The following is a 13120-nucleotide window of genomic DNA, read 5'->3' on the forward strand; positions in this document are numbered from 1 at the left end:
ACCTGCGGGGCGGATTAATAATTGGATAATTCCGCCGCGCGGAATAACACGCTGATTAAGCGTCCTTTGTAGTCCGATATATTTCGGCACGCGCTTCGTTCCATCGCGCATCCCGTTGCGAAAAAATTCATGGCAGTCGATTTTACAAAATCGACGAGCTGTTTCGGATTTTCTGATTTTTTTTTCGCGCTTGTCACTCGCTCGAGTCACTTCGCAGCCTATTTTGAACTTTACCGTTGAACCCGTTGAACTTTATCGTTTGACCCCCTTTCGTTGAAAATAGATAGACGCCTCGCATTTATCGGAATAACTAATATATAATTATCGTGTGCCCGCTGCCTGCTTATTACATGTACCGAAGACGAGGAGAAACGAGTGTGATAAGGAGGTATAGATAGCGCAACGTGCATTGCCGTACTTTTTATCAAACTGTCTGCGGCAATTACCTCTCTTGTCTAATGTAATTACATTTGTGACATACGATAATTTCAATAATTTGATCTTCAAGAATATCTTCAGATAACAAGAGAAAAATGAAACGATAGCGACAGCCAAGATACAAGAAACATAAAAAAGAGGCGTGTCAGATTGACTCGGAGATTCCTATCCCCATTTCGCATTTCGATATTCGTTCCCTCAATTTTACACGTAATTTTACACCGACAACATTCTCAAACCCGGTATTACAATGCTTTTTAGATAAGCCTTCTCGTTATCGATCCTCACGCAAAGCAAAATAATGTTCTATCATTTTACTACCGACGAAAACGTTTCGTCGAGACACTTCAACAAGCGAGCATTTATTCGCAATTGGAAGGCGCGAAATTGTTTGCTTGTTCGTGAAATATCGGCGTGGCGTGGCGTTTATTACGATGCTTCTCCAAACGTGAAGTGCTTCCACGGCGCAAGACACGGTACCATAAAGATAAGGAGGATTTCGAAAGGCTTAAGTGGGTCGACGGGGAAAACTTGAGCGAAATGTGCGCTCGCCGTGTACATGTAGGCGAATAATAAAAATCGGCGTACAATCGAACGTTTCTTCTGCCTCTTCTCCGTTTAATACGAGTTACGTTGGCTAATGCACTTCATTCGGGTATACACTATTGTGCAATAGGATTTTCCAAGTGCGACGAGTCCAGCGAAAATTGAGGCCCGGTTTAACGGCGAAGCGGCGTGCCGCTGTGCGTTATATCGCGAAACTAACAGCTCGCGCAATCTCGTTTCAGGTAGTCACGTCGAGATTTCGCGAAGGAGCAAAAGCCGCCATAAATTTAGCACTATTTGCAGACTATATATCTCCTTCTGCGATAATTTCTAGTACTTTATACCGTAATTAGACGCGCTCTTTCTCTTTCTCGTTTTGAAAGTAACGTAACAAGACCCTGTTACCTTATAGGGTACAATATAATTACTGATTACCAATTAGCACGATAAAACAGTTCGTTTAAAACAAAACACTAACAAACTGTCTTAAAAAGTTTTATTGATCCGATTCGCCTCGGTCTATCCTACACTTAGAAAAAAAATTTGTTAATCCCAAAAAATATTTAGTCCGATACGAGCAACTAAATATTTTAGGTAGTTTAACTAAACATTAGTTAAATTAATTAATTCTTGATTAAAAAATTTTAAAGGTTGACATGAACGCATTATATTTTTTTTTAGTGCAACTTAATAATTGTTGAAACAACTAATGTTTAGTTAACTAACTAACATGTTTAGTTGCTCGTATCGGACTAAATATTTTTTGGGATTAACAAAATTTTTTTTCTCAGTGTACAGTTCGACTAATGCATAAGCGAAAATTTGAGAAGCATATGAAGATCGCTTGGAGCCAGATATATAAAATCTCTGCTTCCAGATTGTAATCTGGCAATCGTATTTGTTTCATGCGAAAATAAGATTAATGTAATACATTCTACGTATTATTACCGAAAGTGATAATTTTTTAGTGATGTAACGTCATTAAAAAACTCACAATTGACAGTCGTAATGTAGATAAATCGCATTGATGATAAACAGATAAATATGAAAAACAACGATAAAGTAATTACGTTCGATTAACCAGATTTGCGAGATAAAACTACTTAAGACTTAAGAACGTTATAAGCAAGACGATGATTCTATGAGAAAGTATCTGCGGATAAAAAATATTACAATTGCTTCTCCTTCTTCTTCTCCCTTTCTCAAATTCTACATGATCAAGATGGAATAACCCGATCGATGTGACGACAACGTCGTTGCGTCTATTTGCGAGTCACCTTTTTTCCATAATTATCATTGAACTTTCATTGAAATGTCGTAAAAGGTCAAGATCGCGCCTTAGTACTTGCCGGATATGATTTTCATACATTAATCGTTCGTGGTAATCAAATCATTGTCTCGCGTGATTCATTTTCTATGTTTGAAATCTCGTGCTGAATTTCATACGCCAATCTCGTTTCTCACTAAGCCCAGATTACCAGTCATTAGTCATCTGGACATCGGGACTACATCTTAATACGCTATTAGTGAACAGCTCTTTCTTTCCTCCCCTCTACGCTCTCGTACAATCGTGAAACTTTCTCTCTCCTGTGCTCTATACGCTCTCCTATAGTTACAAAGCTAAATGAAGACGAAACCTTTGCTATATTACGAAAAGAAGACAACCATTAACTTCCGCGGGAACCATTAGTTGCTACGTCCGACGCGAGCACGTTACGTCAAACGATCTTACATAAGAAACGCGTTTGAATACTTTCATCCGGGTATTTGCAATTGTAAAATGTGAACGAATATAACGGAAAATCGCGGATACGTGCCGCGACATCGTGTGTTCGCGCGACGAGGATAAAATCACAAGCTGTCTGCACAGTGCCTCGTTATTATGACGTGCGCGCGAGTCAGCATTGATTAAACTCGGCGTGATTGCTTGACCCCGTGATATACTGTTATCTGCCAATATCTCGAGTTTGGTTCGACCGTACAATCTGCCGCTTGTTCATTCGCGGACAATCACGTCCGCGTATACCGTCTAACTCGCGTTAAGCATTTCAGTTACGAGATTTCAGTTAAGTCGTTCGATCTCCCGACGAAAAACGGCGTAATTTATACCGTGTTTACAGCGCGCATCTCGATATCGAACTCTTTAGATAAAGTTCAAAAGTGATTCCTGTGAAACGACTTGATCGATTAGTCTTCGCTAACATATCTCTATAGATAAACTACCGCGCTTTCTGCGCGATCGGATTCCGCGTCGAACCACTTGTTAATCGCTCAATTTACTAATCGAGATCCCATCGCCCTACTATCTGAGATAACATTAGTCTCAAGAGTTTTCGATGAAAGGCTTCTCTTTCGCGGAAAACTCTTTCGAGTGACGATAAAGCTACTCGGAAGTATTGACAAGTTTGACAGCTATTAGACAGAAGACACGTGAGATCGCGGCGATAACGCGATCTATAATTGAACAATGAGTGTACCTGATGTTATCGCACGATGTGCGTCGTATCGTTTCTTCGCACGATTGTTCGATAATTTAGAAATCAGGTCAAATGATTCAGATGAAAAATGCGTCGCCGGATGGTTGCGCGGGCCATCCGTTAACCTCACGGCATTGCGACAACGGCAGCAAACGAATGCCCTCGTGCGATCGATCGTCTTTCGAAATCGCGGCGCTTTTATTTGTCCGATTTACCATGATGGCAGATGGCCGCGGTAAGATCTAACATTGATTCGTGTTGATAAAGTCGGATATGATAGGTACACATTAACATATTGCGCGTTTTCTCTTATAATTATTTCCTCGATTATGTACATCAATTAATCAATTTCCTCGTTAACAAATTGCTGTAATTTGTTAAGATATTGATAGATTGCATCAAATTATTATATGGATAATCAACAATTGATTTAATTTTTATCAATTAGAATCAATTTAAATATCGGTAAACGCGATTTGATTTCAGCGTCGGAAAATTATAGATCTAGAAATTTTTTGTGGTTTCTTTTATATACTTATTTTATATGCCTATTCTTATCCATGCCATCTATTTATTACGAGCAAAACGTCACGTGTGTGTTGCATTTCCGGAATTAGCCAAGACCTATAAGTCGGATCCCTAATCCCTCGGGAGAAGTCAACACCCGCGTGGGATACGTCATCCCGATTAGACCGAGATTCAAACATAATCCTCAAATTACCTGCACCGCCATGATGCTGGCCAAGGCCGTGAGGTCCGCTAGGGTCCTCAGGTAATTGAAATACCTAGCGGACTCGTCCATTTTGCCTGTTTCCACCTCGCCGCTCGTCATTTGTACCATGGTACCGGTTTGCGACTGCGGCCCGACTACTGCACACAGCTCACGCCTGAAAGAGTTTCCCTGACGAGGGAAAACTTCGGACGGGAGGAGTCTCTGGATTTTCCACGCGACGATTACGAGAGACGCGCCAACTTTCAACGCGGAGCGCCGGATTATCGGATCTCGAACTTCCCGATCGGCGAAGCCTCTCTCGAATCTTGAAGGATCCTCTTCACGGAGGAAGGATTACGTGTTACACGTGTCGCGAATTATCGGCGAACTGCTCCAGTTCCGGGTGTGCTCCCGGAGGCGCGCGAGTTCGATGACCGACGATTCGGAGCGTGACGGTGCGGAGAGCGTCGTCACGGACGGGCACTTTCTTGTGTGATTCACCGACAAGTTCACCACTCACTCAACTGCGAGCGGCACCACGGCTCCTGCCGAGCCGCCCGACTGCTAAACGTGGTCTACGTGCCTGAAACGCGGAGCCCAGGCCTTTTATCTCGGCGGTGGTGGCGGCTGCGGCGGCGGCTGGTCGGCTATCTCTGTCCCTGTCATTCGTTTCGCTTCTCCCTTCCTTCTCACGTCTCACGCGTACTCACATCTTTTTCTCTCTCCGCTCAACTTCGGCACGAGGAGAGAGACGCGCGACGGGGATCGTGAAACGGAATGCATCGAACGAGCTGATGCGTGCACAATTGCGATACCACATGACGTTCGTACTGCTACCTACCGTATTTATCTCGCACGCGAACGGATGTAAATTTTAAAAGGCTCTATAACGTCTTGTCGCGACGACAGTCAAAGTTAATTAAGCTCTAGCGTTTTTCATTGCCCGTTTCTAGATTGCAATCTTATCTACGACGCAGAACAAGAAAATTTACTCAACTAAAGCTATCTGAAACTTCAAGCTACCTGGCTGCGCTGCAGCAGAATTTGATACTTTCGAAATTCCGACAACAGCGAAAATTAATTCTGTTAGTTTGATATAATTAGATTCAAGTGTCAAGATTTGTACACTTCAAAACGAATCTGAGATTTGCTGTTTACTCATTAATATTTAATCTATTGTATTTATTTCGACAGGTTGGTGTTGTCGTTTCGATGAAATGTGCCATTTCCCCGAATAAGTTCAGATTTAGCGGGATTGGAAACAAAGCATTGTCCATATAAAGTCTGCGTACTGCGAAGTGAATATATCCATAATGTAGAGGATCTTCGCGTATTCCATGCGTGGGCTTTCAAAGACCCTTTCATTACTGGGAAATTCCTCGGTATTGTGCAGATTGTAAAGAGGAACTAGTTACGCGGAAGTAATATCTAATTCTCCTAATTCACGTCCTATTGCAATAATCCCTTGTTGCAGAGATATAACACAGTCAAGACAGTTTCACGTAAGCAGCTCAAAGAGGCTATCAATAGACAACGCGTCGGTAGACACGCGCCAATTGATACGTGCCAAATTCGTAAAATCAGGACGACAACAAAACTCGTTTCACGTTTCATTGATTACTTCGTTTAAATTAACGCTGAGAATATATATATAAAAAATTCTGTAGTGCGGTAGAAGAAATTGCAAATTTTTGCATTTATTTAAATGTATTCCGCGTTCTCGATTCACTTTCGACTGCTTTCAGATACTTGTTCTACTTCTTGGGTATCGCTAAACAACGAGTCCAATGATAAATTTGGCCTTACGACGAATCCGAAGTGGAAAACCCAGCCCGCCACTTATCTAAGAACCTGTCGCCTGTGTTTCGAAAGTTTACTTAGAAGAGAATTGCGCATCGAAATTCATTTTATGCGTCCGTTCGCTCAGTTCTAAAATTATAACTTAAAAAATGTTTTCTCGTAAAAAAAGAAAAAAAAAAAACTTTTTTAAAACAGGAAAAATTCCTCTCGTTTTTGCATTTCAAATAACAGGGTTTCCTTTCTCTTGCGCAATTCGTTTATTTTTGCTCTGCAGAAATCGACGTTCGTTTAATAGAAATTAATAGTAAACAAAAAATATTAGTAACGAAACTTGCGGATGACAACCTCTGATGATGTTTGCGCGAAACTCGTTAAAAAATGTTTCGCCGTGCATGAGCTGCGCCGATAATTAGTAATTAGTTTAGAACTACGGGAATACCTGACACGACATATGCGTCATTCGGGCCGTCGATTCAAGAATTGCCATCTTCGTCATGTTATCCAATTTTGCCGCGTATTTTTTTTTCTTGCTGAATTTGTCACGCAATAAAATCCAACTTTTCGTATACTGACCCGAAATTTCTTCCGTGCCCGTTTATCAATTTAAGCGATTGGCGATGACGAAACTACATTCATCATTGTACATGAATAAGCAGGGTTACACATGACGCGACCAATGTTTGACGATGTAAAAGATCATTAAATATTCCACGTCATCCTTTGTTTCGCGACTGAAATTCACGTATCACCCAGTGACGAATACTTAATTGGCCTGTCGTAAAAGGAGGGACGTATAATTTTTTGCGTACGCTCAAGACTTTGGTATATGTTGCAATACCGTATGTTTTCAGGTAACAATTTGAGGTATTGCAATATGTATAATACACGTGTATATTTTGTATTATTATCAATTAGAAACATACTTATCAATTTATCGTTATACGAAGAAATTGTTATCTCTCGCGAAGCAATACGTAATATGCTAAAGATATAAGATAGATACCCGTATTACGCTTTTATCACGAACACACATTTCTCGGATATTCGCGATCTGAATAGATAGAGTTTGTTTGAAGTAAAAGAGTTCAAGAAAGACCGGAAAAACGTCATAGCTCACGTCATATAGATGCTGTACGAATCTAGATTCGGTAAGACGCTTGCGCTCTACCGTTTGATTGTCTCCAGAATTACAAAGTTTATCATGGAAGTTTATCATGGAAAGTTTGTGACGAAAACTTTTTCTTTCTTTTTATACCAAAAAGTTGGATTTATCTCAAGAGATGAAATATAAAATACAAATAAATTTCTTTCGATTTAAAAGAATCCAGAAATAAGAGAGAGAGAGAGCTCGATTTTTATACACATAAAAAGCTGAATTTCTTATAAAAATTCTTCGTAAAACGGAAAGAGGAAATGTATAGCTTTCAGAAAACTAACCGTATACCTATTTATATTAAAGTAACAATTATTAAACTACCTTTCGTACTGTGTTGATCTTATTTCACTTTCGTACGTCACGATACGCCGAAATATGCGTAACAAAAACACAAAACGAGAAAGTTGTTATGTATCATCCAAGTTTTCCGGAACGAGACTATACATTCTTCTTCTCGTTCGTAGATACGCGATCAAAGGAAAAAATCCAGGAACACAGGAAGCTATAGCTTCGTCTATAGCTTCGTCTATAAAAACCCGACTAATTATTTTCGCGGAAACAACGGTCGTCATCATGCCAGAAATGCCGGCAGTCGTCTCTCCATGTGCATTACAACGAACTCTCGGCTATTAAAAATAGAGCCTCGCCGGGGCACGCTCTCGTCCACTTGATGCGGAGTGACCGCGCGAAAATGACAGTTTCGCAAGCGACAATAATGCCTCCCGCATTATGCCGCTCGCCTGCCCGGCTCGCTCCGTGCTCGGCACACGCACACGCATTCGCGGTTTAACGCGCAAACAAACAACATGTCCTATAACTGGGGAAGCACGATCGATGCACCTAACGCCTCAGTGACGAAAAACATGAATGTCCCGCGAGGAGCAACCAGATTATCGATCGTTGCGCAGCCGATGCATATGTGGGCCGTCAGAAATAGCCCAGTTCCTCCTTCTAACGGATGGAAGAAGGTCACGGTAATGAACTATTTCACTTATTTTTACGCTCCTCGTCCTATCCGGTTATCGCTAGTGCTCTGTTCTATCGCCGATATGTGTTTTAATGCGAGAATCATTCGCGGTTAAGATACAACCTATAGAGAATAAGCGGCATGCGTTTCACGTTTTATTTCCATTAGTCTTACTTATTATGCATTATCAGACGACACAATACACACAAATCGTATGAATGAGACAATTATAGAGCTTGATAGTACTTTTTTACCTTGCAGTTCTATATATAATGCGATAACACTTGATTGATGTAATAAATTGTTACATCGTGTGCGCTCGGAGCTTCGGCCAGCTTCAAACAGTAGACGAGGACAGTCACATAATGTTCTCGCGCTAGAGGAGATTCAGCGACAGCGAAGGAGAAGAATTTAGCGGCGGCGGAGGAACCAAATATCCCCTCTTTCGCCGCTAATCGATTCATCATCTGATTCTAATAGTTCCTTACCGCGCGGCAAACGTTTCCACGTTCTGTATATGTATGCGCGCCAGGAGCCGTAAATCGTCGAGCCGGTTAGCTTGGCGAACAATGAGAATACAGCGCGAAAGAGAGAAAGAGAACATTATGTGACTGTCCTCGTCTACTGTCTGAAACTCCGAGCGCGCGCACACGTATATACATACGGCGACGTCATGAATGCTTTCCCAAATCTTCTGAATACCTGCGCTGAATACCTTCTGAAGATAGTGTCCTAGTCAAGTAATAGATAGCTATTATTATCTATTATTATTTGACGCGGCTATCTTCAGGTAGAAAAGCATTTACGACACCGCGCCGTGTGTACGTGCCTTCTCTCGTGTACGTATCCCTACCACCCCAGATTTTCTAGTGAGCTTCGTCCTCATTCTGTCATCAATTATTGCTAATAATTGAGGCTTATATAAAGGGATTAAATTGGATTAGTTTGATATCGCGTCTGCAATGGACTGAAAAACAGTTCACTACAAAATCGTTAACTGTTTATGAAAATCTCAGGGTCATATAATTTTTTTGATAACAATATTTTTTTGAAGTATGGGATATATAGGACATCGTCTTAAGAGATAAAACTCGTAAACATATAATATATTCTCTTTAGGATAAATTTTCTGCTTTTGACACATAATTCTCAGATGTCCCATTACATCGTAGATGTAAAACGTAGACATTTCAATTTCCCGATCCATTAGAAAGTAGATATCTTTTCGTCTTTGATGCCAAAAAATCCATTACATCACAAACTTGAAGCAGCCGAAGTACGAATTTAAAAGGAAATTCAGAAAACTTCAGCACGTACGATTAATTTATCTTCAGCATCCTCAATGGGATAATATATTAGTTTTCAGTATAAAAGAGTAAGAAGGAAGACCCGTCTTCTGTTAATGATTAATTTTCTTAAAAATATCAGTTCTTGTCAAGCGGAAATTATGAAGAAAATTGAACATCGGCCAATCTTCATCATCGCGTAGTATAAGTCTTTCTCAATTTCTAATTTCTCTTTAAAATATGCGTCATTGATCGCGATAATCCCGCGATGGGAGAGCGCCGAAAGCGTCTGTAAGACGCAAATCTATTTCCTATATCCGACATCTTTTCCTCGAATATGCCATTCCCTCCTCAACGTTCGATTTCCGCTTGCTTGCTGACGCGTATGTAAATTGCATAATAAATTTTGCCGAGACAAAAGATGCGCGATACGACAAGCGCGATCGATGATTTATGAAAAGATGTTTTGATTTATTCTGTAATATGGCTCCGTCGCATATTCTCGAGATGTTTATTTACATTTTACAGTATATCTTTAATCTTTTTCAATATGCATAGTAGATGCAGATTACGTCGACAACAATTGGATGATAAGATAAGCGTTATTGCACGAAGACAATTTACGATCTATTTCTGGGCGTATTCCAACGTTTTGCCGCGTTTCTCGTTGTGCATCTGCACGGACACGGATCGAGATGCGTGCGAAAGTTCGAGGATGCAGTGATTATTACATCCGCGACCTCCCTCTCTCAAGGAGAGACCTTTTTTTCGCAGGCGTTACGTAACTATTGACAAAAATCATTTCGCTCGCCGGCGCCGTGTTTCGCATCGGCGCGGCGGCGCCGCTAACACGAGTCGCCGACGTTAACAGCCCTCGAAAGTGACGGACGTTCATGGTCCGAATAATGCCACGACCACGACAATTATAACATTTATGAGATAATCATGGAGAACTCACACGCACCCCGCGGTCTGCTTAATTGTCGCGAACGATACGACGCGCTTGGATAATTTCTCTCGTTTCGTATTTTTTTTCTGTTCTCGTTGTAGGTATGTAGACTGTCGTCTTCTTCGATTTCCTATTTTTACGAGCAAACGGGGAGATTCCAAACGAGCTGTGTAATCAAGTATGCACACACGCTATTTGATTCTATCACGCGCAACTGTACGCTCGCCACGATACGTTCGGTAGCCGATACGATGAATGCGATGAAATCATTTGCTGAGAGCAATAATTTATTGGTCTTTCGGTTTTTATTGAAAAGTACTCGATCTATCTCTCTGATAACACCGTGTACACTTGGCGCGTGGAGAGGAGCTGATGATATAAAAAGTCGAGAAGCGAAATGTCCGTACATCTTTATTATTGTTCTACTAGCAGCTGCTCACGAGGCGGACACGTGCCGCGGACATCGACTACTTATTGTGTACAATCACCGAACAAGCATCACGAGGCTCATGCGATCGGATTGCGATGTATTTGACGTATCCGATCACGCAATCTTGTTTCTCAACGTCGATCGGCAATATCACTGCGAACAGTCGTGTTCAGTGCGCGAGGAAATCGTTCGGGAAATTCAATAAGCTCATTTTCTCGTGGCTAAAATGTAGGTAACTAAATATATATAATTAAATATAAATAATTTGCACACTTTTATCTCTCTCTGTCTTAATGACAGATTTTGTACGAAACAGAAACTAGTTCTGCAAAAGCTTTTAATATTTTTGTTATTTTCTTTTATGTAAAAGAAGCAATTAATTCGTTTGCAACTGATAATGAAGATACTCTTTTTATAAATCTTGTATGTTACGTTTTCCAATATTAATTTTAAACTTCCATCAGCGTCTCAAAGTACAAGAAATAATCCACATAAATATGTCAATTATCGATCGTACAGCCTTGATCGATATACTCATATATTGCTATTGCTCTTCTTATAGGAAAAAAAACTTGTATGTTTTCGTACTACTATTTCATATATTGTGAATTATTATTAAATTAAATAAATGTATAATGTATTCATTATACATTGATCAAGCTCCACATGTAACGGAAAAATTTTTGTGTTTTCCACATATCACAATAATTGCAGCCTAATAATTCAGCCTTGTTCTGATAAAAAAACGAAAATTGCCATTCAGAAAATTTCCACAAGTTTTCTATGACCATGACGTCACAGCACGAGAAAATTGTGCAAAGTTATTTTACTACATTTAGAAAATAAATATTATTATAATACAGGATTTAATTCAACAAGCGAAAGTTTTTAATATTAATAATTTTTATTCGATTCAGCATAAAAAGGTTATAAACGTCAGACAATATGGCAAGCGTCTTTATGCAAGAAAAGATTCGCAGGTAATACTTAATCCGGGTACTTAAGTGTAATGGAGGAAGTTACACTTGGAGCGAAAACAACTTCCTACCGGCATGAAATATGCGTCGGAGGTTGGAGCCCGGCGAGAATTCGAGATCAAAACAGATCTTAACTATTTTGAGAACGTAACTGCGCGATCCCGTTAGCGGCTCGAGCAGATGGCTTCTCGCGGCGGATTCAGAGTAACTACACCATCATAAATTAATCTATCGCGAGATGCAGTGACACGCAGTCTCGGTGCAACAACCACCAGCCAGGAGATAAGGGCTATATCGCGCGCATGTATCTAGAAATTATGATAACGACGACGATGATGCTAAAGCGGTCGAAGATGATGGATGGATTCGACGAACTACAAGATTAAAGCACGTGAAGTTGAATGGTTTATTTAAATAGGTGCTGATTATTTCTACACGATCTGTTTAGATTAGATCGTAAAAAATATCTTCGGGGAATAATGCTTGACAAGAAAATTGCTGTCGACTCCATTGGCTAATCGCTTCTTCGTAGCCTAAAATAATCACCGCCCACCATCGTATCCTAGTTCACGAAAATGCGTAAACAAATACATTGTTTAATTTTTGTGCGGGATTAACCCATGAATAATCGTGCATTATATCCAAAATAATATTGATAAAAATCAATGTGATTTTAACGTGATGATTAATTCTTTGTTCCTTATTCCTCTCATTGAGCCCATACATCATTGTATGTCACGTTAATTAAATTAATAGAAACACGCAATTTTTGTCCGGCTTAATTGTTATACGTTTTTCTATTCATTGCTTATCTTTGTCAACATATTTTGTCCGTTCAATGAATCAAAATAATTAAATTTTGCTTTAAATAAATTTACTGAGCGAAATCAACCAATCAATCACTAGTAGTTATTAGTTGTTAACAAGTGTGAACGAAATTGCTGCATTATTAATTAAAGCTTGTCGGGACTCGGGATTTACTCCTACCGCAACTGCCGGCATCGAAATATCCTTCCACGCGCGCGTATGTGGACAATGGTGTTACATCGGCATTAACTATAGACGCTCTCCACGTGTATCTTTCACGTGCCATTATATTCTGAATTGGAACGCAGTTCCCATTAAATGGCAAGCTGTATTGTACATGAATAAAGGGCGGCTGAAAATAACTCTTGTCATCGAAATAATGCATGGTAATACGTTGAAGCCAATTAATTGTATATTTACTATATTTCGTTGTTTGCCGTAAATCCTTCCTACGATTTACTGAACTGCTTCCGTTCAATGCTCAGCGATGATATTTAAACGGCTCTTTATGCCGAATTGCACGAATTACACGCCAAGTTGCTCAATAAAATTGAAATCAAATAGTTCTACAAGAT

General features: G+C 40.0%; 1 protein-coding gene across 13 annotated transcripts in view; it reads right to left on the bottom strand.

Moving 5' to 3' along the window:
- Positions 1-13120, bottom strand: part of LOC112451711 (cAMP-specific 3',5'-cyclic phosphodiesterase, isoforms N/G) — a 315563-nt gene that overhangs the window by 11208 nt on the left and 291235 nt on the right. The window contains exon 1 of one of the 13 annotated variants that reach the window (XM_025011534.1): positions 4183-4751. The exons of the other annotated variants lie outside the window; for them this stretch is intronic. Coding sequence (XP_024867302.1) covers positions 4183-4302 — 120 coding nt within the window. The 5' untranslated portion in view covers positions 4303-4751. Of the gene's footprint in view, positions 1-4182; positions 4752-13120 lie in introns of those variants that run through there. 13 annotated transcript variants of the gene reach the window in all.

This window comes from Temnothorax curvispinosus, unplaced genomic scaffold (genome assembly GCF_003070985.1).
Source record: "Temnothorax curvispinosus isolate PA1 unplaced genomic scaffold, ASM307098v1 QBEX01002454.1, whole genome shotgun sequence".
In the NCBI taxonomy this organism is placed as follows: domain Eukaryota; kingdom Metazoa; phylum Arthropoda; class Insecta; order Hymenoptera; family Formicidae; genus Temnothorax; species Temnothorax curvispinosus.